The sequence below is a fragment of the Talpa occidentalis genome, unplaced genomic scaffold (genome assembly GCF_014898055.3).
Source record: "Talpa occidentalis isolate TD23 unplaced genomic scaffold, MPIMG_talOcc4v2.1 talOcc4.3, whole genome shotgun sequence".
NCBI lineage: Eukaryota > Metazoa > Chordata > Mammalia > Eulipotyphla > Talpidae > Talpa > Talpa occidentalis.
This window is the reverse complement of record NW_023603184.1, coordinates 18,912,995-18,940,711: the sequence shown is the minus strand read 5'-3', so window position 1 is coordinate 18,940,711 and position 27,717 is coordinate 18,912,995. Positions and strand designations below refer to the sequence as shown.

Below are 27,717 nucleotides of genomic sequence, written 5' to 3'. Positions count from 1 at the left end.
CACACACGAGTTTTATTTAGGACCATACGATCTTCAAGAATTATTACTTTTTTATTATTATTATTACTATTTTTTAACCAAGTTTTAATATTTTTTTAAATATTTATGTTCTTACATTAGTGTTAATTTTTGGACAGTATTTGATTTCTTCCCTCAGGTGTGGTCCCCTTTGCTCTCCCACCACCATAGTACCCATGACCCATCACTACACAGTCCCTTGTGCTCTTCCCTTCCCTTTTTTTACCTCTCATCCTCCCCAAGTTTTAGAAGCACCCAAATGTCCATTCTAAGGAGCTGAGACTACTTCAAGCAGAGGACAAAACATGTAACTTCTCCAGATCTAATTCTTCTCCTATAAAATGAGTAGCTCATGATGTCAACCACATTATAAATAACTATATCTAGGAAGAACACTAAAGGACATGTGTCATGCAACACACTCAACCAGATAAATCTGGACTGAAAAACCAACATCCAACACCCTATCCACATAACCTTATATGTTACCTGCCCTTACTCTGTGGCTTTTCCACATCTAAAAGAGAGAATAGGGCCTCCCCGGTGGCGCAGCAGTTGAGCGCTGGGTTGCGAAGCTGCCCGCGGCTTCTGCGACGCTAGTTCGATCCCCGGCTGCTCCCCGGCCACCGGAGGAGGGTCCCACATGGCACGCAGACCTCTCCTGCCGCCTGCTGCTCCCCTCAGCAGTGTACTTCGGTCCTTCTGCCTGCTCTGCTCCCCGCTCTGGCTCTGGTGAATTCTCTCACCCTCCCGCGCTTCTGACTATACCCAGTGCATGTATAAACAAAAACAAACAAACAAACAAATAAATAAATAAAACATGCCTCTAAAAAAAAAATAAAAAAAAGAGAGAATAACAGCATGTCCTTTAGAAGGTATTAAGAACTATTAAAAAAATAAAACAAATAAAAAAGCACTTCGCATTATATCTGATGGTGATATTTTTATCAGTAGCATCTAAGTTAATCACAAGATGGTGATGAGGGTTTATCTAAATGGCAAGACAGACCATAAAGTAGAAGTTCTTCATAATGAAGAATGAAACTTCAGTGAAATCAAAAAGCAAAATATTTCTACAAGACAACCTTAAGAACCACCAAGCAAAGGGCTGTCCAGGATGGGGCTAGCTATCAACGTGGCCACAAATTCAATTAAAAACAGGCCAGCTGCTAAAGGAAAAGGCACATTGATCCAAATAGGAACCCATCCAGTCTGTAAAATATTAACAGCTTAATAAACATCAGCTCATACAATAAACAAACACAGTGTTCAAGTCAGCTGAAGAGTACCAACTAAATTAATACCAAGTTGACTAAACGACATGCCTGGGGAGGGGGAGTAGGGCGCATGGGTGATTCACTTTTACGCTGACTTCCCTATAAAAACATCTTCAACAGGAGAGGCAGGAAATTCCAGTGAGTGAAGGGGGCAGCTATATGGAAACCATCATCCTGCACACTCTGCTTTTTCATTTACTTCAGGGTTTTGGTTTCAAGCAACACACTCAGAAATGCGTTCCTTAAGAAATAGGAAAAGTGACTATTCTAATGGATCTGAGCCTATATACAACCCAAGTGAATCCCACAAAAGAAAGAAAAGCAAGCCAAAATGATCGATACTTATTCTCACAACACAGGAAAACAATAATAACATAGAAAATGATATGAAAGCTTTTAAAATGATGTACAAAAAACAGAGACTGAGAAATCTTTTTATAATCATGCTGTGAATAAAAGATGATTTTTACACCCTATATACACTTTTGAATATTGGCTATTCAAATTGAATCACAGCCTCCCTCCACATGTACACGTGTGGGTGTGTACAGGCTTTTCAGTACACTTTATTTTCAGTTCTGATATGTTTCCCCTGTAATAAATAACCTGTGGCTTCTCTGCGTTTTGTTATTTCTTTTACTTTTCTTCTAATAAATCCTGTCATTATGCAAGCAAACTAGAGGATAGGCAAGCTTAAATAAGAAATCCTGAGCTTCACAGACCCACTCACTGGACGTTTGAGCAACTTACCTAACCCTTCCAACCTCAGTTTGCTCAGCTATAAAATGGAAACCATGCCAAGGACCTAGAATGATCTGTGAAGAAATTACAGTCAACATGTGTAACATGCCCAATACAAAATAATCCAGCAATTTCTCACCAAATTTCAATTTTTTTTAAATTCTGTTTTTTAAAATCCAAACATGAAAACACCAATAATTCAAAATTCATTTCATTGTAAGCAAAATGTTCCAGATTGGGACCATTTCTATATGAGTCCTTGGGGGGGTTAGTCTAGGAAGTGCCAGGTATCAAAATGAGGGCTATGAACTCCAATCTTTTAACAGTATAGACATTTAAAATAAGTTTATAACAGCTTCTGCTCATACCACATATATACCATGATAATATACTGACACTACAAGTAATTAGTGATATCAAATCTCACTACAGCTCTAAGACATTAAAATCCAGACCCACATTTTTCTTATAAACACATATACTTTCTCTGTGACCCTGGATTTCACGCCTAGGTTTTTATTATACAAGTGAAATGAAAACTTACATTTATACAAAATCTCTCTGTGATGTATGCCCAAAACCGGAAATAAGGTAGAAGTCCCTCAACTGAGGAATGAATAAATTGCAGCACATTCATATAATGAAACACTCCTCAGCAATAAAAAGAAACATTACATACTGACTCATGAGACAACTTGGTAGACTCTTGGATGCATTCTGATAAGAACTAGGCAAAAGACTACATTCTGTTTGATTCCATTTATATGACATTTTTATAAATGCAAAATAAGAGACCCAAGGCTGCCAGGGATTAAAAGTAGGGACAGGGGGGGCCTCCCCAGTGGCGCAGCGGCTGAGTGCTGGGTTGCGAAGCTGCCTGCAGCCTCTGCAGCGCCGGTTCGATCCCCGGCTGCTCCCCGGCCACTGGAGGAGGGTTCCACATGGTGTGGGGCACAGACCTCTCCTGCCTCCCGCTGCTCCCCTCAGCAGTGTGCTTCCGCCTTCTGCCTGCTCTGCTCCCTGCTCTGGCTCTGGTGAATTCTCTCACCCTCCCGCACTTCTGACTGTACCCAGTGCTTGTATAAATAAATAAATCTTAAAAAAAAAAAAAAATACTCTGTTGCTTGAAACAGCACATTTAAAAAAAAAAAAAAAAAGTAGGGACAGGGGTTAACAACAAAGGACACAAGGGGAGTGACTGGAATGTTCTAGATCTTGACAACACTGGTAGTTACAGAACTGTAAATGAAAAAGGGTGAATTTTAAGTCTTGGGAAGTTTTCCCTACGAATTCATAGTTACAAAGGTCAGTTAAGTAGTTAGTTAAAGGCGGAAGATGGAACACCCAAGATTAGTTATTTTAAGATAAAAATACGGAGTCACTAAAAGAAAAAGGAAGAGCACATATAAAATTATTTATAAAGAACCACAAAACCTAATTATTTTTAAAACGTGACCTTCCAAGAGCCAACAAATTTAAAAGAAATCTATTATAATCAAAAACTGCAAAAGGAATCACTCTCATGAGAAAATGTAAAAGGCACTGATTTCTTTTAACAATGTTTTGCAGCTAGTTTTCAGTAATGATACCAAGACCCATCAGAAATATCTTCCAGATGAGATGAGCATATAAATTTAAATATTTAGCTATATATGGGATAAAACAGGAGCTTACTTTCTTTTAAATAAATCATCAACTCCTGTCAAAACCATCTCCCATGTCTTAGAAATGATGAAAGTAGATATTCAGGCATGGCTAACTTTGGGGGTCAGAAAGGACCCTGACAAAAATGTATGTCATTGTTTCCTCTGCCAACATCATGAATCTTTTCATCTTTGGATACTGTAGAGTTGTGTGTTTTTGTTTTCTCTTTCTGGAATGCCACCTCAGCAAGGAAGGTGCCTGCGAAAATTCTTATAACACAGAAGACCTGGAAAAGACAGCACTTGATTTATTCCTCTATTACACATTCTTGGCCCTCTCCTGGCCCTCCCTGGTGGCACAGGGGTTCCAAAGACTCAGTGCTATCAAGCTATTGCTAGCCATTGCAGCATGAGCTAACCCACATGGTGAGGCAGACCTCTACAGTCTCACCCACTGCTCCCTTCAGCAGTATACTTCAGTAAATCTGCCTGTTCTGCTCCCCACTCTGTTGCTGGTGAATCCTCTTACCTCCGCCCAACCTCTGGCCAACACTCTAGTTCTTGTATGTATAAATAAAAAAATCTTATTTAAAAAAAAAGTGAGATGAACCAAAACCAGACCCAAGCAGAATATTGGTACTTTGCAATAGAAACCTCTACGGGGGGGGGGGGGGGTGGGGCTTCCCCGGGGAGCAGCGGGCGGTTGAGCGCTGGGTTGCGAAGCTCCAGCTGCCCGCAGCCTCTGCAGTGCCGGTTCGATCCCCAGCTGCTCCCCAGCCACCGGAGGAGGGTCCCACATGGCGCGTAGACCTCTCCTGTCGCCCGCTGCTCCCCTCAGCAGTGTACTTCGGTCCCTCTGCCTGCTCTGCTCCCAGCTCTGGCTCTGGTGAATTCTCTCACCCTCCTGCGCTTCTGACTGTTCCCAGTGCTTGTATAAATAAATAAATAAATCTTAAAAAAAAAAAAAAAGATTTAAAAAAAAAAAACCTCTACGGGTTAGTGCAGCAGGGCCTGGCTAGCCTGAGAACAATCAATCCATCCCACTCTGTGGACTGTCAAGGAGATAAACATAAAGGCAGACAGTCCTCAGGCATGTTCTATTGGAAATCAAGCATCTTGTTCCCAACGTGGATATCCATCAAACACGCACCATATATCAAACCTGGAAGAACAACATCTAACTGTCCTGCGCACACACATACACATGCACACACATGCACGCACAGAAATTCCCTTTGCTAAAATAATACAATTAATTAAAACACCCACCATGGATGCAGGTTGTACATACTTAATTCAAACTGATAGTAGAAAATGCTCTATCTCAAATACAAGATTTCCTTTCTACGAAATGTAATGGGGTTTTGGAAAACGCAATTTGATTGCTTACAGCAGAGCCTGTGGTTAGTACTCCAACTTGCCAACCTACCATGAAGTGTGGAGCCTTCTGCTGCATGCCCTCACAGCCCCAGACTGTTTGCAAAGGACAGGAATGAAATATTCCATATGTTTTCTTTGTCAGTGACATGGCTATTGAAAGCAAGGCCATGGTAGTCTCCCCGCTGAGGGACTGGGTCAAGCTATTCATGTGTAACCAGGCAGATGTCAAGATGGTAATGGGAAAAACATCTCAAACTTTTAAAAAAAAAAATAAGAAAGAAAGAAAGAAAGAGACCCAGGGTAAAAAATGCACAACTGTATCTGAACCACTTGGCCAACCTAAATAGATTGTGAGCACTGCTGCCTATGTTAGCTGCTGTTCTGGCTGTCGAATTCACTTTCAAATCAGGTCTGAATGAAAACCCAGAAGGCATTTTTAAAGCTTCTGAGAAAGATTTAACTGTGCTTAGTAAAAGTGCCATGTCACTTTTTAGAAATATGGAAGATTTTAAAGAAAGGATTTTAGTTCTAAAATTTCTTTTAAGATAATAAGCTTTTCTTTATCCACAAAATGCACACATTAGTTTCAAATGTAAAAAAAAAAAAAACAAAGAAAGGATACACAGGTATCCAAAAACCAGCAAAAATATCACTCCCAAAGTATGTAAAAGAAAAACTTTCTTACAATGTGAAAATTTCTAGAAAACAAAGTAGTGCAAAGAAACAAGAACACAGCTACTGTTGATCATGACTGCATCTCCTCCCCCAGCACAGGGATCTGGAGGAACCCATCGAGCACCCCTTACATGAGGCTGCCCATCAGTGTTGGGGCTCCAAATTCAGAAGTGAGGTTTCCCAAAGAATTGTTAAAGCATCTATTAATGAAAGTTCTCAGTGCTCCAGAGTCTGAGTATAGAAAATGTGTATCTAAAGGTCACAATGACACTGTCTGAGGGACAATCATGTGAAGAGAACATGGGGCCTCCCTGTGAAGACAGCACCTTTCTAGCTGTTCAGCTTTTGCAAGGAAGCAGTGCCAACTCACACACCAAGGCAAGAGAAGATGAGTTCCCCTGAGCTGCTCCTCCAGGGAGACTGGGATCCCTCTCCAAGTTTTCCTACCCATAAAAAGGTATCTTGAAAAAAACATCTTTACTTCTCCTTCTACACCTGGACCTACCAGAGAAGTGGCCTTTCTTCCATGAACACACTGCTTCACCTGTGAAGATGACAGCAGGTTTTGAACCTGGTACACATTGAAGAACCAGAAGAATGGGGTTTAGAATTTTATTTTATTTTATTTTTTTTAAAGATTTATTTATTTATTTATACAAGCACTGGGTACAGTCAGAAGCGCTGTAGGGTGAGAGGATTCACCAGGGACAGAGTGGGGAACAGAACAGGCAACTGATGAAGTACACTGCTGAAGGGAGCAGCGGGCACGGCAGGAGAGGTCTGCGCACCATGTGGGACCCTCGCCGGCGGCCAGGACCGAATCAGCGCTGCAGAGGTTATGGGCAGCCCCGCAGCCCAGTGTTCAACTGCTGCGCCACCGGGGAGGCCCTAGGGTTTAGAATATTAATCACAACAGTTTAGTTGTTCCCCAAAGAAATGACAGCCAGTCAGGTCCAAGCTGTCATTCAAAGGGTGATGGTGAAGTGTGTGCAGCCTGTGACCCTTGAAGGTGCAGTCAAGCCACCTCTTCTAGCAGAAGGAAAAGCCGGCGTTCATAAGCCCAAGCACACAGGTTTAGGAACTAAGGGGGCTTGAGTTCCCATGTCTCACTCTCAAAAACAAACCCATTTTTGAAGGATTATTCATAAAAATAAGCCTACGCACAGAAGAATGGAGAGCAGAGAGTAATGACATAAAAAGCTGATGACATGACCATGGACTAAAAATGACCTTAGAGAGAAAAAAAGAACAAGAACATTTTCCTTTGGGACAAAGTTAGGAAAATATTAAGAATTAAAAAAAAAAAAGAATCAAAGACATTAGGTACATTAGTAACACTTTAGAGAAAAATGAAAACTAGGATGATGATAAACTGCTAAATACCAGTTAGCAAACTCATAATGCATAATTTTTTGAAACTTGACACTTAAATATCTGAGATGGAGTCAACTCAGTATTTTCTTCTTAACACTGATCAAATTATGAGAATTCTGTATATGCTTCAATTTGTAGGAACTAAGGAAAGCTGAAGACCCACAGGGCAATTAACACATTTGGAAAACACAAAGACTGAATTAATTTAGTGCCTAAAACAGAAGAGAACATGAAATGTGTTCAAGAGCACCAAGAAACCTGAAGATTAGTTCACATTATTTGTCTTCTCTTCCCTAACCTCCCCCAGCCCCACCAAAAAGAGTGGATAGACTTTAGAATAGAGTTCCTAAGATAGGATTCGAGAAACAATGCTCTCACTCTCAAGAGAATACTCCAGCAAGACAGCATGGTCTCCTCTCTTCTAAGACAATCCAGTGGGCCAAGTCCTCCTCATATTGGCCATAGTTTCCCCAAGTGCTTCTGAGTGTGAAAATGGGGAAAACCCAGAAGTTAATCAATTCCTGGAGTTTCAGAGAAAAAGCTGGCAACTTGAAGCACCCCTTTAGTTCTAATTCTTCAAAACAAGTGGCGTGGAGTGAGATTTTGAGAGGGAGAATGATAACTTCTATCTACCTTCCTAGGAAAAGAGTTCTAATAATCAAGTTCTTTAGGTGAAGCTTCGAAGTGATCACTTGTACTGAGTGACTCAGAGATCTATATGAAGCAGGGACACCCCACAGCCTGAGGGGAACAGAGCCATGAGACCTGAAGTAATCCTAGGCGCATTTCTCAGCCATGTCTCAGTTCCAAGGTAAAGGCTCCATCTCCCTGTCAAATTTATGGCACTGTCCTACTTAGGAGGAAAAGTTTCCCCAAATAGAACTTTAAGAATATACAGGAATGGGGGGAATTCTATGCATGATTTTTCTGGATACCAAGCTCTAATATCTGATTCAAATATCAACAATTTTGTTGCTACAGTGCATTGAGATTTTCATTCTTTCAATTGTCAACTTTATATTTAAAACTTCATAAAAAAAAGGGGGGGTCCTCCCCAGTGGCGCAGCAGTTGAGCGCTGGGTTGCGAAGCTGCCCGCAGCCTCTGCAGTGCCGGTTCGATCCCCAGCTGCTGGGAGAGGGTCCCACATGGCGCCCAGACCTCCCCTGCCGCCCACTGCTCCCCTCAGCAGTGTGTTTTGTCAGTCTGCCTGTTCTGTTCCCTGTTCTGGCTCTGGTGAATTCTCTCACCCTCCCACGCTTCTGACTGTACCAAGTGCTTGTATAAATAAATAAATAAACCCTTAAAAAAAAAAGGCTATATTTTCCCCATGTAAAAATAGAGAAAGAAAATGACTTAGGGGGCTTTGGGCAGCATTTAACTCCTCTTGAATTAGAATACTTAAAAACAAATTATAAAGGACAAAGACCCACTAAATATCTTGCTATATATTAAGTCTGCTCTCTCCACACATGCTCTCACTAGCACAGACAACAGTCCAGCCTGGGCTTTAGACGTATACCCAGTCTTGACCCAGCTGCCTCCCAAAATATCTATGGTTTACATTTCCATACAAGGAGATTTTTATATTCTTTTGAGCCAACATATTGCCTGGGGGGGAGGGGGGAGGGGTTTTCAATGCATTCCCCATGAGGCCTTTAGTAGAGAACACTAGGAGAACTACAACAATATACATATTTTTAAATGTTTGTTTCTTGGACCTAGACTATCAGTAGGGCATTCCTGAATTCAATCACTTGCATCTAAATAAGAGATGCATAATGCCAAGGGGGAGAGCCCCTTCAGTACCCGTTTTTTTTTTTTGTTTTTGACAATTCAAATATGGAATGATATCAAAACATGCTTCAGATACTAGGAACAACCACCCAAACATGAAGTTTCAACTGCCAGTACAGACACAGACTACTGCAGTACATTTTAAGAAAGTGGCTAAAAATAGTTCCAGTCATATACAAAGTTTAATAACAAGTATATCTCTTTGGGGTGGCGAACACTAAGTATTGCATCTTGACACTTAAAGGGTCATTTGAGTAGGAACATGCTAAACTCTTCAGAAAGTTGAAAGGTTATTAAAATCCATGCGAAGACTGATTTCTAGACTCTCCCAATTTCAGACAATAGAGTGGATACCTGGCCTCCAGTGCTTACTAGCACAAAAGAAATGTCAAGAAAGGCAGACAAATTAGCCATTGTTTAAGAGCAGTGACTTGCTAAATGCCCTAGATTTTTTTTCTTCACTCAAAGAATTCTAAATTAGAGCTGTTTATTATCCTGAAATGTTTGAAAAATACACTGAACAAAGTTGGAGGGGAAAAAGGAAAACATGATCCATATTCTTTCACATACAGGAAAACAAGCTTTGAGCACTGTCCCAAAACGAAAGGTGCACGAGTCAGTGAAAGAGCAAGCTGGAGACCACATTTCAAAAAGCCAAAACCTTGAAATCTGTTTAAAAAATTAAAAGTGCAAAGCTGGCTTACCAAGAACACTCTCAGTTACATTAGATATGTTTCTCACAATTAAAGACACATTTGGCAGTTTCACCAGGTAAAACAAGTCTTGTACTTTTATGGAAGTTTATCTTTCTACATAAAAAAGTCTTAGAAAAATTCCAGTGAATCACTAAATGCTTCTTACCACTTGATATTCAAGACAGATTGAAAAAAAAAAAAAAAAAAGCCATGAGACATTAGCCATCATCTAGTCCAACATCCATTTACTATTGATAAGAAAAATGGGGATGAAAGGATATGTACAACCAAGGAGACCAGAAACTAAAATCCAGACTTGTCAGTACTTTCCACTATTATAAAGATGATTAAAATAAGAATTTGAGAGATAGACTGACATAGGCCAAGAAAATGCCTAAACTTGCCTGGATCCACCTACCAGCACAGAACTTTGATCTTCCCTAACAGATTAAGTTGTCAAAAGCTACCTTACAGTTTTAACGTTAAGAGCCAAGTGCACAGACGTTAAATGTTTGTGATACCATAAGTGTCATTAGCATTTCGTTCCACTGGAAATCATAAAATATTGCTGGTTACTAGAAGCCTTAAGAACCCTAGAATGAGAGAATGACTGGTTCAAGTCCTAGGGCTTGCTGACACCACACCCAGCACATTGTTGCCTTATGAGGCAGTGAGTTCCCCATTCAGGGGATTATTCCAGTGGAGCTGGACCACTGGAAAAGTTTCCTGGATGGTGAGAGATTCTACAATTTAGACACCTAACTTAACACAACAGAGAAGAGCGGAGAAATGTATACAAAACCCAAGAATCAAATTAAATAGAGAGCTCATACCAGTAGGAGTTGTTTACTTCCTTGTTTTACAGGTGAAGGAAGGCCCTGAAGGATTAAGTATGTCACCCACTCAAGGTCACTGGTGGACTTTATTGACAGGTGGGGAAGCCAGCTCTCCCTGTTCTCAGCAGAATGCTCTTTCCTCTCTGGCATTTAAAGAGAACCTGAGGGTTCAGTGATTTGTAAACTAAAAGAGCTCTACTTAAAGATGTCCACAGATTGACCATGTTCAGAACAAAGGTCACATGTATGTAATGCACACTACAAGGGCCTTCCTGGTGGCACAAGGGGTTAAGACACAGCACTATGAAAATATCTGCAGCCACTATCCCCAGTTAACTTACATAGCACAGAAGACCTCTCCTGACTTGCCCACTGCTCCCCTCAGCAGCGTATTTCAGTCAGTCTGCCTGTTCTGTTCCCCACTCTCTCTCTGGTGAATGCTCTCACCCCCCACACCTCTGGCCTGTACCCCAGTTCTTGTATGTGTAAATAACTAAATCTTTAAAAAAAAAAAACTAACACTGAGGCTTTATAGTCATTCAAAAAACAAGAGATATCAAAAGTCTCCCATCAAAAAGGTATAAACATTTAGCTATTGTTTTACTGACCTGCCAAGAAATGCAGTAGACTTTGGAAAAAAACAAAAAAAATAATTTAAAATGATGCTATAAAAGAAGAGAAGTGTTAGGTAAGATGAAAAAATATATACCTAGGGAAGAATTTGAGCTGCTGCTTTCAAAAGGGTAAGAAAAAGCAACAGACTATTTAAAAAAAAATTCAAAGTCCCTCAGGTAAGCACCTATTCTATACAGAAAGCTCGGTAACCTGCCACAGGATACACTCACAGTGAAGGCTGGAGAGATTATGATAATTATATGGAAGTGAGGACGTTGAGTAACTTTTTGTACAGTATCCAAATTACTGAAACAGAGTGATTTTATTTTCCAAGTGTTAAGCCATACCCACAGGAAACAAGCAAGGCTATTCTACCCCAGCAAAGCGCCTTAGCTAGTCATGCATTCTGCAACAAGTCTCCATGGCAAATTTCCTAACACACACTTCTAAACACAAAGAACTCCTCCTCCAAGCCAGTGGTAAGAAATAGGCTTGTGCAACTTCAACTGGAGGATATTCTGCTGCTCCTGGAATCTTCTTAGGAGAGAATCACAGCATTATGGCCACCTTGCAATTCTAATATTGTCCAAATTATCAACATAGAGAACTTCTAGAAGCTATAAGCAGCCTTGGACATAATCATTTTTCAGATGAGGAAATTGTCACTAAAAAAAAAAAAGGTAGAATGACATGCCCAAGGTCACACCATTATTTATTGCCTCCCTGAAGCCACATAATCTTAAAACTGTGCACCAGATATAATCTGGGATGTGGAAACTTGCCACCTGCTTTGTATTGCAGGTCTAGAGTTCCCAAACCTTAAGGGACTTGCACACAAACCAGAGGACACATGTGCCCACCACCAGTGTCACTTCATCTTTTTTCCCCCAATCAAAACATGTTGAAATGTAGGTGAATAAGAGTGATCTTAGAAGCATCAATATAACAATAACCTTGAATCCTTCTGATAATGTAAACTTTGGGATCTTAATACTAGTCAGTAAAATCAGTTCTCCTTTGAAACACCTCAGGGTCAGTTGTGACAAGTCAGTGCAATGTGACACAGGATTGGAACCGCTGTTGCAAAATATAAATAATCACTACAGGTGCAGCAAATGGTGTGAACATGGGAATGCAGTCAACAATAATGAGGATTATATCTGCCTCTGCCCCCAGACTCGGATAAAGCAGCTTTCAGCAGGAAATAGGCACTGCTGGAGTGAACAAGTTTAAACGGGCCTACAGGAGGGGAAGCAGGTATCCTCGCTAGTGCCTTCTCAGATCTGGACAAAAGACTAGATCTAGCTGAGAATGCTGAATGTGGCAATGTGTGTGGGAACGTCTCATTTCCAAGCCCCAGTTCTGCCCCTCGGTGTGGCCTGATGCCCTTTTTTATTCACTGCAAGTTTTGAAGCAGCCTCTTCATATCAGGCTCTCTAGACTCCAAGGTGAGTAAAATAAAGTTCAGTTCTGTCAGCCCTGAAATCTCCAACAAGGGGTGTATCCTGAGGAAGGTGAAGGTATTATGCCAAAGAGGATACTATAACCATGAAAATAAAAACTTTGATTCACCTTTTTCACCTCTATTTTTGCGTTTGTTATTTGGGTTTGTTATTAACTAAATAGGCCTTGGTACACATGCTCCAGAAATTCCGAACTGGTGAACAAAAACGTTTGGGGACCGTGGATAGGCCCTCAATCTAACCACGGCTCACTCAGGGGAGGATGGGAGAGCAGATCAGAAGTACTTGGAAAAGACCCCAGGTGATCTCCAGGTGTCTTCTAGAGAGCCACTGAGCATCCAGGCCCACAGTGCCTGCCCCCTAGTCCACAGGGGCTGGTGAGAATGTCTACATGAGCTGCTGAAAATGCAAATACACTGCCCTTGGAATGCCTTTTGATAGATCTAATATATACTTTTGAGGGTGAAATGAAGGGTATTAGGGTAAAATAAGGAGTTATCGGGGTACACAATCTATCCATAGGTCACAAATGGAAACCATGCATTCACCATTACCAGTCTGGTTCAGTAGGTGCTGAGCTGATGCTGGTTTAGGCAATGGAATCTGGACTGGCGCCCATTCTCATTTCTGTTCCCCAAAGCATGAACAGCAACTCCTGTAAGGCTCAAGGTTGGGAATATAGCATTTCACTACTTCTGGTGAGTTCTAAAGGAAGATGCCTGATGCTCCACAGAGGAACGTGCTCTCATAAAAATGGGATATTTCTTTGTGGTTTTAGGTACTAATGTAAAACAGCCCTTTTCCTGGTAGGGCAAGTCTACTCATTAAAACTCGAGGAATGTGCTAAACAAGCTCTTTACAACTGGTTAAAATAGTAAAATCATGCTTTTCTACAACAGAGAAGTTTGACTGAGGGTTCAGGTAGACACCTCCCCCATGTGAATTCCCTAAAAGTTTCAAGAGGACACGTGGAAAGAAATAGACCCAGCTCGTCTACCCAGGTCGTCTTTGCTTCACTTCCACTCAACCTTTCCCACTTAATGCACCTCTGTGGGCATAAAAAAGTAAATTTCACTATACTGAACACCTTAAACTGAGGGGGAGAGGGAGGGACTGCAGCATGAGAGGAGTCTGGAGGCCAAAGAAAGATAGGTTCCAAGGCCAAAGGCCTCACTACTCAAGGGCAGGTGACAAGCAGAACACCTCCCACCGCCCACCTGGAAACACAGCTCTGATCTCCGCCTGCAGGTAAAGCATTTTTCTCCACAGGGTCTGTTACTCCTTTAAAACTGTTTATTCCTGAGAGGTTCCTTTCAGTAGCTATAAGGTAAAAGGAAATTCCCTTTACCCAAGGGCCTCTCAGAAGCCCATCCTGTCCAACAGTTCTTTCATTGCCTTTGATTTGATTATCACTCAGCTGGCCACACCGCACAAGAAGGACGAACAAGAGCATACACCAAGGCTTGCACTAAATCACCCTATTCTCTCTTTATTGGTAGCATTTGCCACCACTACCTCCAACCCCTATTTCAGATTCTTCTCCTTTCCTGAAGGGACTGTCTAAACTCTCAGGTCCCTGTTTGAGGACTGAAATTTTGGAAGTGAGAACCAGCCCCAACCCCAGCCAGCTCAAAGCAAGTTTCTGCTGGTGAAGGTATGGCAGAAAACTGCTGCCCACTTTTCGCACTGGACAGAGCATATGCTCTGCAACTTTGAATTCCTTCCAACACCCTCAACTTCTGGTCAGCACGCCTCCTTTAAAAGGCCTTGTTGGGCAAGAAGAGTATTTTCACTAAGAGAAACCTGCAATTTCCCTCTCCCTCTCCCTTGTTTTGCCGGCTTCCCTGCGCGCCCCTGAAGCCTGGGCGTTAGTTGGCGAGTCCAGGGTGGCACTGGACCGAGGTGCCAGATCGCTGTACCTGAATAGGCCAAACTGGAAAGCGCTTCGCCCTGATTAAGCTACAGGTGTTTCTTCTCCCCACATGCTGGCACCCAGGCAGCTCCAGGTGCTTCCCCATGAAACGTGCCTGGGTGTGCAGACTCAGGCCAAGTCCTAGGCGCCCTCACCCCCGCCAACCGCAGAGGTCTTGCCAGGTGAGGCAGGGGCCCGCAGGAGAAGCGTATGGGCAAGCATTTCCAGATTCCACACTCCTCCTTGGCCAAGACGCCTAGGGGAGTTGGGGGGGCAGGGGGGCGCTGAGAGCGCCACTCGCCTGTCGGACTCCGAGTGGCAAAGTCTGGAAAGCCCGCGGCGCGGGAGTGGGTGCCCAGCACCCAGACACACAGGTGACCGGCGCCCCCACCCCGCGACGCCGGGGGTTGGGGCCGCCTCGCCCACCGGGTCCGCCCCCCAACGCTCCCTCGGGGCCCCCCACCCTCCGCGCCCGCGCCGCCCGCACTCACAGCGCTAGGGTGAAGGCGCTCAGCCCCTCGGGCACGGCGGTGAGCCCCTTCCCGGAGCAGTCCACCCGACGGTCGCCGTCGCAGCTGCAGGGCGCAGCGCAGAGAGGCGGCGCCGCGCCGCTGGGCTCGGCCGAGCCGCGCAGCCCCAGGGCGAGGAAGCAGAGCAGCCCCAGCGGGCCCGGCATTGCTGCGGCCGCCTCCCGCGCCGGCCTCTCCCGCGGCGCCGCGCGCTCGGCGCCTCCGCTGCGCTCCGCCGCCCCGCGCCGCCCCGGGCGGCCGGCCTGCGCGCTGGGGCGGGCGCGCTCCTCTCTCGGCGGGGGCGCGGGCTCGGCCCCTTCAGCAGCCCGCCGCGGCGACGCAGGGACGCGGCGCTTCGCAGTCTCGCCCTGGCCGCTGCTCCATGGACGCGCCGAGGCAGCCCCGCGGCTCCGGCGGCTCAGGCCAGGCGCCCCGGCCGGGCGCAGCTCCGGGGGCCGCGCGCTGCCATCGCACCCGCCTCCCGTGCTCGGCCTCCCGCCGCGGTCGCTCTTCAAGGTTGCGGGGCGCAGCTTCCAGCCATGCCGGCCCCGCGCCCCAGTCCCGGCCCCGCGCCCCAGCCCCCGCCCGGCTCGCCTGCAAACACCCAGGCTTTCTCCCCAGCTCTCGCCGCCGCGGCGCAAGCTCCTCCAGCGCTTTTCCCTTCTAGGGTTGCGCGCTTGGGTGCCCGAGCCCCCGGCCGCTGGGGTATGCAAATCACTTAGGTACATGCAAAACTAACCCTGCTTCCGGAGCGCCATTGGCCCGGGGAGGTCTCGAGCTCATTACTATGCAAAGAGCGAAGCCGCCATTGGCCAAGAGTGGGACCAGAGGGGTGTGTTTTCCAGCCGTGAGTGACAAGGTGGTGCTGGTGCTGGTGGTGCTGGTGGTGCTGGTGCTGGTGGGTCCAGGCAGGATCTCTGGCTTGGCTCTGTTGGCGTGGCAGGTTGTGGATTGAAGGTAGAAGGATCCGAAGACCGAGAGTCTGGTTTTTCCTTCCCCCACCCGTCTTCTGCCCTCTGCAGAAATTGGATCTCCTCAATTGGATGACCTGAAAAGTAGAACTTGCCTCCAGCCTTTAGTTAAGTTTCAAATGACTCTCCACGGTTCCAAAGGGCGTGATCGTTGGGAGCTGTGCTAATGGAAAAAAGATTTTGAAGAAGAGGGGAAAGTTTGCCTTCTTGGGACATAAACACAGTGTAGATCGTTTTAGCTATACAGTTATTAAAACAGTGTCACCCCATAATTCTCCCATTTCACCGGAGTTTTTTTTTTTTTTTTTAAAGATTTATTTATTTATGCATACAAGAGCTGGGGGACAGGCCAGAGTTGTGGAGGGTGAGAGGATTCACCAGAGACAAAGGTGGGAACAGAACAGGCAGACTGACTGAAATGCACTGCTGAGGGGAGCAGTGGTGAGTCAGGGGAGGTCTGCTGCACCATGTGGGTAGCTCCCTGGCCAGCCAGGGATGGAACTCGTGCTGTAGTGGCTGTGGACAGCTTCATAGGTTGCGTCTTAACCCCTTGCGCCACCAGGGAGGCCCCCTGAGATCTTTACATAGCCAAGTCTCCGATTAATCAGCTACCCTGCAGAGTTTTGGTGACAGAAATTCAGACTGCTTTCCCACATACCCTGGAATCCCAAAGTACAGGAATCTTGTAAGAAAGGGTAGGAGGGGGTGTTTTTGAACACTGTGCAATTTTTCCAGACACAAAACATTTGTCTTGAGAAATCAGAAGCAACCCTAGGGTTAGAGAATTATCTGTCTTCTTTCCTCTTCTGGACTTCTGTGGCTTAAGAGACCCCCACAGAATCATCATTTGTACCAATTCTGTTCTATGACCACCTCCTTTCTTCCTTTCTTTTGGATTCTTATGGAGACATTTTTAATGAATACCTTTAAGGCAGGCAGGGTTAAAAATGTCATTCATAAAATTGACTAGTCATATCATGTTAGTAAAATTAAAGAAAATGGGAGCAAGTTGATGCAGACCTAACAAGTTTAAAATGAAAAATGTCCATCATCTTTGCATTCATGAGTTTATCTTTAAAAATAATGCCCAGTTGGGCACATGACTAATAGACAATTAATTTATCTGCACAGCAGAAAGCCAATAAATACAGATGTGCCTTGACTGCACTTTTTAGAAATAATGTATTTCCTCTAATTATAGGTCAGAAAGATAATTTAAAGATAGATGGACAAACCTCTGATTTTATAGATAAGAAATCTAAAGTGCTGAGCTACTGTGCCCAGCCAGGATAGTTACAGAGAGGCGCCTGGGTTCCTGGCTCCTTATCTGGTGCCCTCAGAGCCTTCCCCCTAAGTGGGCCTCCGTTGTGTAAATCATGTCCATTATTTTCTAGCAATTCTTATAAGCAAATAAAGTAAAGAGAACATGGAAAAATTGCTTTCTCTAATAAAGTCCTTTAAGACCTGTCTTTTATAACAACACTGAAAAATGACAGATCAGTTTCTCTTACCAAGACATCAATTTCTTCTGTTTTTAAATAGCAATTATAGATTATACTGAATGAATTTATTTTGCTTAAATAACTCATTGCCTCTCTTTTAAAGTAGTGGCTTTCAAAATTTAGTAAGAATCACATGCAAAGAATTAAAATTTAAAGTGATTTAGGAGCTCTAGAGAGCCCAGGAATCAGCACTCTGATGCATGTTTGCATAGATCATGAACCACACTTTGTTCCTTGGGTTCAAGAAATAAAATCTTAGGGGCCTCCCTGGTGGTGAAGCTATCTGCAGCCTCTGCAGCATGAGTTCTACCCAATCCCCGCCGGCCAGGGAGCTACCCACATGGCACAGCAGACCTCTCCTGATTCACCTGCTTCTCCCCTCAACAAAGTATTACACTCAGTCTGCCTGTTCTGTTCCCCAGACTAGAAAGCAACCAGTCTGAAAGCAGAGTCTTTATTTTTGCCTTGCCACCATATAATTGGTTCATCTGGATCTCCTTCTATGTCCCTGTGGTTTATCTAAGAGCCGATCATTTTTCTTCAGTTAAATAGGATAGTATCTTAATTTTTTTTAATTCTTAGCACATCTTATCCAAGAAGTGAAGATTAATTGGCCAATTCATATTTAGTGCAAAGTGTAAATAATGTAGGAACTATAAAAAGTACCAATACTTTAATAAATCTTACTTCTTTTCTTCTCTACCCAGTACTTTATTCCTGATAATTGTCTTCTAGGATAAGATGCAAATTTGAATCCTCCTTCTTCATTTGATAGACAATAGGAATTCATTCCTTAATAAAATGTGCATCTCCCCTTTCTCCAAAATCTCAATTTTTTTTTCCATTTAAATTGTCTGTCCTAAGATTTTATTTCTTTTTTTTTTTTAAAGATTTATTTATTTATGCACATAAGAACTGGGATATGGGCCAGAGATGCAGGGGGTGAGAGGATTCACCAGAGACAGAGTGGGCAAAGAAGAGGGTATCACCTCGGGGTGATGCTCCCCTTGGGCTCTTGTGCAAAAGGCACAAGGTGTGTTGATTGGTGGACAAATTGGACTTTGGTCCCACTCACCATCTTGCCCAGACACTCCTATTAATAAAGACCCTAAACTAGTGTGTGTGGAAGCCCTACCTGCCAGTTGAATGTGCCAAGATGCTCCAGGAAGGAAACAAAAACTGGAGATAATAGCAGCTCTCCTGACGTGTGATAAGGTTGAATTGCATTAAAAGTCCTCAAAATAATTATATGAAGTACTTCCAACTACAAAAAGAAAAAAAATCTGAATTTACTGCACCAATTTAAGAAATAAATTGCAGGGTATATATGGCAAATTCCGCTGTCACTCCAGAAGACATTTTTTTAGCAATGAAACAACTAATCAGACCTTTGTAAGAATTTAACTAAAAAACACTAGCCACACAGGCAAAAATAAAGAAACATGACAAATTGGGGGAAAACAAATAAGTAAGTTGCAAATGTACTTGAAGCTCCCTTTATATGCCTCTTCATACTTTTTTAAAGATTTATTTATTGATGCATACAAGAACTGGGGTATAAGCCAGAGGTGTTGGGGGTGGTGGTGAGAGGATTCACCAGAGACAGAGTAGGGAACAGAACAGGCAGACTGACTGAAATACTCTACTGAGGGGAGCAGCGGGCAAGACAGGAGAGATCTGCTGTGCCATGCGGGTAGTTCCCTGGCCAGCCAGGGATCGAACTCATGCTACAGAGCTTCATAGTGTTTAACCCTTTGCACCACCAGGGAGGCCCTCTTCATTCATATTTTTCACCTTATTCCTCTCCCTGCAAAATAAGCACTTTCTTAAAATTTATAATTAATTCCCATACGTACTTCCATGCTTTTCATGTGTATGTTCCTAAGCAATCTAGAGTACTGTCTTGAATATATAAATATTATCTTCTTGAATTTTTATGCAACTTTTCTCACTTAATCCATGACTATCCATGTTCATGAAATATGTGGCCACTGTTTTTCATTCATTTTCATTACTGTATAGTATCCCATTTAAATAATATACCCAGTTTTTATTTATCCATTCTCTTGCTAATTTTTAACTTATTTTTATTTTTTTCTAACAATGCTACCATGAATACTCTTGGTTTAGTCTCCTTGCTCATATTAACCAAAATTTCTCATAAATACATTTCCTTTTAACAATGTGTTTGTATGGGGGCCTCCCTGGTGGCCTAAGGGTAAAGTCTCAGAACTATCACAACTCTGGGCCCACCGGGAAGGCCTGAGTTCTATCCCCAGCCAGCGAGTAACCCGCAAATGGCACAGCAGACCTCTCCTGTCTTATGTACTGCTCTCCTAAGCAATGTATTTCAGTAGATCTGCCTGTTCTGCTCCCCACTCTGTCTCAGGTGAATCCTTTCATCACCCACACCTCTGGCTTACACCCCAGCTTCTATGCTAAAATAAAAGAAAATCTACAAAGAAAAAATATGGTGAAGCCTGTTAACCAAACTTACTAAAAAAAGTGTTTGTGTGTGTGTGTGTGTGTGTGTGTATGTATCTAGAAGTCGAATTGCTGGGAAATAGATCATGTGCACTATTATTGTATATTATCAAATTGCTCTAAAAGTGACTATTTGTTGGAATTCTATTCAGCAACCAAAAAGACAAACTAATGCCATTCACAGCAACATGGATGGACCTAGAAGGAATTATGCTCAGTGAAACAAGTCACAAGGAAAAAGAAAAATATCAGATGGTTTCACTAATAGGAGGAATATAGGGGAACCAAATAAGGCATCAGGGAAAAAAATAATAACAAAACAAAAACAAAAAGACAATTATAAACCAGAGACATCCTGCGGGGGTGGAGGGGTCAAAAGGAGGGAGGGAGGAGCACAGGGGACTGTGGTGATGGTGCACAGGTGAATTGGTGGAGGAAATTCTATGGAGACTACACCTGAGGGGGAAAAAAGCAAACATTGTTTAAAAATAGGAAAAAGTGACTACTTTTAGGAAAAAGTGACTACTTGTGCTTCCTTCAGCAGGAAATAAGAATCCACATTATTCTATAACCTACCAACACCTGATATTGTAAGACTTAAATATTTGCAAACCTAATGCCTATGAAATGAAATCAGTGTAGTTAAACTTGAGTTTCCCTGATTACTGCATCTTTTTATGTTTATTGGTGACTCTGGTGTGCTCGTCTCTGCCTAGTCATTCCTTTGGCTGTTTGTTTTCTATTAAGTCACTCATATTTGTTTTTATTGTTTAGGGCCAGATAGTAAATATTTGGGGTTTTGTGGGACATATGGTCTCTATCACAGCTACTCAACTCTTTCCATTGTAGCACAAAAGAAAACATAAATCATAAATAAATAGATGTGGTTATGTTCTGATAAAATTCTTTTTGCAAAAATAAGTATTGGACTGGTTCTGTCTCATGGCCCATCATTTCCCAACCCTGTGTTATAGGTGCTAATCCTATATTGGAATGTGAATATTTTTGAAAAGTCTTTAGTGGAGTTATGTGAAATTCACAGGGGAACACACTTCAAAGGTCACCTTTTCTTGCAAATTGAGATAAAGTATTTCAAATTTCTGGTCACCTTAGTTAGTTCATGCTGAAGATTATGTTGCAGGATGAGCCAAAAAGAACACATTATAAACTTAAAAAATGCCCCCTTTCTGAATGAATGAATGGCCCAGAAGTTGTCCTGGACACTTAGAATTTACCATAAACCCTCATCCTAAAGATACACCAAATAGTTTTGACCTGAGACAACCAGATCCTGTGAAAAAATACTATAGTTATTAACATTATAAAAACATAGTTGGCAGCCCCCCACTGAAGTTAGAAGAGGGATATGTATTTTAAAATTATATCTATATCTACATATGTACACACACACATATTTGGGTATCTACATGTACAAATACAATATTCCAAAAGAGGATAGATTTAGGGGGAAAAAAGAAAGTATCACTCACATCAGACATCTGATAGGTATCTACTCTGACAATTGAATCCTCAAGATAAAAGCTATTGTTCCATTGAATGATGCCTCCATTTCTATCATTTGTTTCTATACTGTGAAGCCTCCATATTTGCATTTGGGCCTTTGGGATAGAGGAGTTCCTACCCTGAGCCCAGAGACCTCAAGTGCTTCCATTCTGGCCTTGAAGAGGTGCCTTCACTCACTTTTCCTTTTTTCCTGTTCTCAGTGTCCCTGTTGTGCACAGGAAACAGCACTATCAATTTTGGGGGCATAGTTAAAAATAACAGTGATTATTTTGAACCACAAACACTAACAATATAATATTGTGAACAAATTGAAAACATCCTTTTAAGCATCACTTGTGGCCAAATTTAGGCTTCAGAGCCATCTTTCCTCTTCCCCACCTGAAAATGTGACTTGAAAAGGACCCAAGGCAGCAAATCTCACCCATGCATATTTGAGAAGTGACCACTGGCAGTGAAACTTCTATTGTGACAAACTGAAGATATTTTTGACTCCAGTCCTTTTCAAAATGCCAGCACACATTTATTAGCATCTGAACTGGTCGGTTTCCTGGGGCTAGATATTCTTTTCAGAACTCCTGGAAGCCCATAATAATCCCAAACTTCAAAATATTTGGATGAATATCAGAAATAACTTTCCCATTTTTGCCTAATCCTTTTAAAATCTGATTTTCATTCCCCAGTGTTTCCCTTTCAAACTAACCCAAGAGAAGAATGAAACTCAAGGAAACAATCTTGGAATTACGGAACCACATGTGGATCCCCAGATCTGAGAGCCTAACCTACTGGTGAAACACAAATAAGCAAAAACCGAAATGAGTGTTAAAGAAACAGGACATCCTCATAGGTAAAAAAGTAAAGAAAGAAAAACCAGAACTGGGCCTCACTGGTGTGCAGAGGTTAAAGTCTCAGCACAATCATACTATAGCCAGTCACTGAGGCCTGAGTTCAATCCCCGGCCAGGGAGCTGACCCACATGCCTCAGCAGATCTCTCCTGTCTCGACTACTGCTTCCCTCAGAAGTGTACTTCAGTAGATCTGCATGTTCTGCTCCCCACTCTGTCTCTGGTGAATCCTCTCATCCCCTGCACCTCTGGCCTACACCCCAGTTTTTGTATGCATAAATAAATAAAAATAATTTTTTTTTTAAGAAAAATCAGTATAGAAACCCAGGAAAATGTAATATCATCAGGCAGAGAATTTGTTAGGATGAAGTATTTACACAAAGTTCAGTCATAGAATTGGGTTCCTTTTTTTCACTCTCTCAGAATTTTAAATAAAACTCTAAGGATTTTAGAAAGACATAAACATAATCCGATGTTTTCAAATAGCTCTATGCAAAATTTGTGCATCCCACAAAATGTATGCATGCAGAAGACCAGCACTTAGGGGAATGGGAGTAGGTAGGGCAGGGTCTTTCAGCTGCTGCTATTGAAATGTTCTGGAAAGCTCTTTGCCTGTGTAAACATACTCAGAAAGGAATCTAGAAAACAAGACAATAAGAGATATTAGACTGTGGTAGGATGTGGGGAGAAAACTTACAGCCTGTAATTTGTCTTTTCCTGACCTGGACACCAAATGCAGTCTGAAAAAAAAAAAAGTCCTCATAAATACCTTTTGGGTATTTCCCAAACTTTTCTTTTTGTCTATTGCCAGCTACCATGTTTTTTTTCAAAATAAGAGGAGTGGCAATTTGAATGAAAACTTTTTACAATGCTAGCACATTTGAAAATGTCTTTAAACTCATTTTCAAAATTAAAAATTTTGAGTCAATGCTTTTTTTTTTTTTTTTTTTTTTTTTTTAATAGAGGCATGCTTTATTTATTTATTTATTTGTTTGTTTTTGTTTTGTTTATACATGCACTGGGTACAGTCAGAAGCGCGGGAGGGTGAGAGAATTCACCAGAGCCAGAGCGGGGAGCAGAGCAGGCAGAAGGACCGAAGTACACTGCTGAGGGGAGCAGCGGGCGGCAGGAGAGGTCTGCGCGCCATGTGGGACCCTCCTCCGGTGGCCGGGGAGCAGCCGGGGATCGAACCGGCGCCACAGAGGCTGCGGGCAGCTTCGCAACCCAGTGCTCAACCGCTGCGCCACCGGGGAGGCCCTGAGTCAATGCTTTTAAAAACACACACAAATTACCATCAATAATGTTCAAGATTATCTTGGAAAGGCAGAGCAGAGAAGGCTATGGAGACTGGAGCAAAAGTTCTGGAATGATGCCCAAATGCTGATTTAGGGGATCTGGTTGGCAAAATCTGGTACTATTTATTATACTTTTTATTTCTTTGCCTCGTGTTAGTGTTAAAATACATGAATTAATTCGGAAAACACTATAAGGAAAGTTAAAAATATTCAATACAAAAGAGAATATGCGGACCCTTCAGGTGATGTGTAAATATAGTAATATTGGCAGTTTGTTCCTTTTAATCCAAAATACCACAAACTTGCAAACTTTTCAACAAATTTTGGATTTTTTTTCAAGTAATAATTACTTGAATCCCTGTTCCTCAGAATCTACTCTGGTAGGGATTGAAGAGTTTAGATTAATGCAAACAAGTCTACATGTAAGTCACCTGGAGATTTAAGAACACAAATTCCATCTCCATTGTTTCTGATGATGAATGTGGCATGGGCTCTGGATTCTCCATATTTAAGAAGTTCCTGATTCTGATGGAGCCCTGACCTAAATGTATGACTCTCTGCTAGAGGGCTGTGCAAGATTGAGTCCTTTGAGAAACAGAAGCCAATACAAGATCACACATGCATATTATTAGGGAGATGTTTGAGGTGAAAAGGAAAGAGGGCTGAAGGAGACAGTTAGGGCTAGGCGACTGAGATGCAAGTTTAACTCCAGGTCAGATAGAGAAAGAAGAGGTTAGGTGAGTAGCAAAGTCCAGCAAGACCAAAGGGGAGACCCTAAGACAAACCCACTCACCAGGAGTTTTCTGAACAAGCCTGGTGTGCTCAGTCACTGACAAGGACCAAACTGGTAGGAAATGGGGGACAGGATTCCCCTGTGGGATTGCTAATTAATTAGTCTCCCTTAAGTTAGAGATCTGAGTGTTGTGTTTTTAAGGCAGCCTCGGGAAAGGCATGGGGCCACTCCCATCAAGTAGCTTACATAAGGAATTTAGAAATTTAGGATCAAAAAGGCCCTTAAGGCTAGTTCAATCACTTGCCTCAAGCTCAAGAACGGCTCAACAAAATCCCTGCTGTTCTTGGATACACCTAACATTAGCATATTTTTTTCTCCATAGGAGTTGAGTCCATCTCTGGACAATTCTTGCCGTTAGAAAGTCCTGCCTTAGGTCATGCCAAAGTCTTTCTCCTTGATATTTTAAAGATCTTCAGAAACAGAAGGAGCTTAGAATTCACTCATTTAACGGTAAGAAATCAAACCCACAGAGAAGAGCAAAATTACTCAGGCCAAACTCATGACTGGCAGAACAGAATACTTATGTTAACCGCATTTTTTACTTTATACAGCTTTCCCCCATTATCCAAAAGTAGAGCTTTCCTACTTGGTATGAGTTGGTAGGTTCTTTTTAAGAGTGTTCCCAGACCCAAATATAACCCATCAAATCAAACCAAATAGGACCATTCTACTTTTGGAGAACAGAGGAAATTTGTCCCTACTTTATACATTTTCATGGAAAAGAAAAATTTTGACAAATTTAGTGTCATTAAATCAAGTTAATCTCAATGCCTCAGATGATTTTTGGTTTATATAAAGGAACTTGCCATTTTCCTTCTGAAGCAATTTTTCTTCTAATCAACTATTCTATTGAGCTTGAATGAAGATACCTAAGTGAAGTAAAGTTAATTTCCAGCCAACTTAGAAGGACCAACACAATACTAACTCAATCCTTCTACCAACTCAAAACCCATGCAATGAATAATATGCATGTAATTTGGTAATTTACATAGGTTTTCTTTTGGGGTGTGTTTAGAATTTTTGCTCCACATTTACAAAGCTTTTAAATTTTATTATTTTTTTTAATTTTTAAGCTTAAAAAAACCCCTCTATTCAGTGATAAAGGCTAAAAACAGATTGCAGGCTGATGTGAACAGCAAAGTTGTATAACTCTTCATGTTCTCCAAGAACTGGATTCTTACTACATGGAAAACATAATGTACTCTGTATGGAGTTAACAAGGGGCTACATACTTTACATCAGTTAACATTAAAAGGTCTGCTTCTAGGTACTCTTCAGTTTGAGCTATTGATAGTTATCTTTGTGTAGAAGTTGGAATTTATAACATGCATTAAAATACTCTTTGGAATTTAAGCTTAGCCTGGTCTTTAGTTAGAAAGAAATGCTAAAAATTTCTAAAATAAATAGCACTTTGGTGCCACCATGTGGTATTTTAAAAATAGTGCAAGTATGTAGTAATTGTTAAGCGTTTAGGGAAGCCCATTTTATGGAGGTTCCGATGAAAAGTCAAAATAGCTGCTCATATATGGTGGGCCCACATACCAGAGCTCACTTTAGACAGCCCGGTACGAGAAGAGACTGGAATCACTAGTAGTAAACCTTTAGGAGTGATTCAGTGTCTTACTCCCCGGGACTCCCTAGGCCTCTACACCTGAGAGTACATTTTCTTGTCCTTCTGGCTCTCCCACAGGATTATGAGCCCCCTCATAAGCAGGACTTTGTCTTTCTTACTGCAGTATCCCAAGGACACTTTCCAGTACATAATAGATGCTCAATAAATACACATTGCGAGATGAACTCATGAATTAATGTTTTATGTCTAACTACCAAGAAGATTCAAATTCAAGTTTTTATTGAAATTAATAGACCCATAATCAGTAACTCTTATTCCAACTTCACTTCCTTCAACCATTTTTAGGTAATTATTAAAATACATTTTGTAATTTTAAAAGTTTTTTGGTAGGGCTATCACTCACTTTAATTGCTGCCGTTTCTATAGCAGTCAGTTGGAAATTGCTATAATCTACTTACTATTTTGTGATACAGTTACCTACAAGGTAGAAAGTGGTATTTTCAATGTGCTAATTCAATTTACAAAAATGATAAACTTTGAGCCTCCCTGGTGGTGCAAGGGGTTAAGACACAACCTATGTAGCTCGCAGCAGCCACTGCAGCATGAGTTCAATCCCTGGTCAAGGAGGTGACCCACATGGCACAGCAGACCTCTCCTGACTCTCCCACTGCTCCCCTCAGCAGTGTATTTCAGTCAATCTGCCTGTTCTGTTCCCCACTCTGTCTCTGGTGAATCCTCTCACCCCCCCCCCACAACTCTGGCCTGTACCCCAGTTCTTGTATGTATAAATAAATCCTTAAAAAAATTATAAACCTCTGTACTGGGGAAAAGATGCTAATTTAAAAATGCGTAAGTGGAGAGTGACATAATTCATTGGTTAATTTTATTTTGCCACAGGACTATAGTTCAAAAAATAAAATTTTTAAACAAACAAATAAAAATCACCAAGAAACCTAAAAAAAAGACAAGAAAGAACTAGCGAAGAGTATACTGGGAGAAAAGTGTGGGTTTTGAGCAAGCAATTGGACTTTAGTCTACTCCAAAGAAGAGTTTTAGACAAAACACAGTAGTTTGCATGAATGCCTTGCATCAGGGACAGGGTCTGTAAGAACCAGCATAAACCTTTACATGATGAAGCATCCTGACTAAAGACAAATTCTCATCACATTCCAACTGGAGCAAGGGTTGCTGCAGAACCCCCTCTCCTCTGTGCTAACTCTTCTGCTGCCATTGCCAACTCCTGGAAAGCCCTCAAACTGAAGATATAATCATACACTAACTGGCAGCCTGAAATGAGAGGGAAAAAGTAATGTCTGAGGGGTTGATGAACCCAGGAGACAGCACATGGCCCACAGGTGTCCAACAAAGCAATTCACTGGTAGAAAACAAAGAACTTAGTGTTTCTCTCACCTCCAAAGGCCAGGGACCTTATCCCCTGACCAAAACCACTTTTACTGAAACCTCTTTGCACAGGGGATAAGCCACACTAAATTTGGCTTTCCTTGGACTCATTTTTGACATACTAGGAGAATGTGGATTCTCTTTTGTATTAGATTGTTAGAGCTATCATAACCGAGTACCACAAACTGTGGCTTAAAGGAAATTTTTTCCTAGCTCTGGAAGCTCGAAGTCCAAGATCAAGGTGTCCATGAGCTTGGTTCTTCTTTTTTTTTTTAATGTTTATTTTATTTATACAAGAGCTGGGGTACAGGCCAGAGGGGTGGGAAGGTGAGAGGATTCACCAGAGACAGAGCGGGGAGCAGAACAGGCAGACAGACCGAAAGCACTGGTGAGGGGAGC

At 42.1% G+C, this 27,717-nt stretch overlaps 1 protein-coding gene across 1 annotated transcript in view; it reads right to left on the bottom strand.

The window, feature by feature from the left end:
* Window positions 1-15,612, bottom strand: part of LGR4 (leucine rich repeat containing G protein-coupled receptor 4) — a 98,695-nt gene extending 83,083 nt beyond the window's left edge. Inside the window, exon 1 of the mRNA XM_037522549.2 lies at window positions 14,916-15,612. Within this exon, the coding sequence (XP_037378446.1) occupies window positions 14,916-15,100 (185 nt within the window). The 5' untranslated portion in view covers window positions 15,101-15,612. The remainder of the gene's footprint in view (window positions 1-14,915) is intronic.
* Between the last annotated feature and the right edge of the window lie 12,105 nt (window positions 15,613-27,717).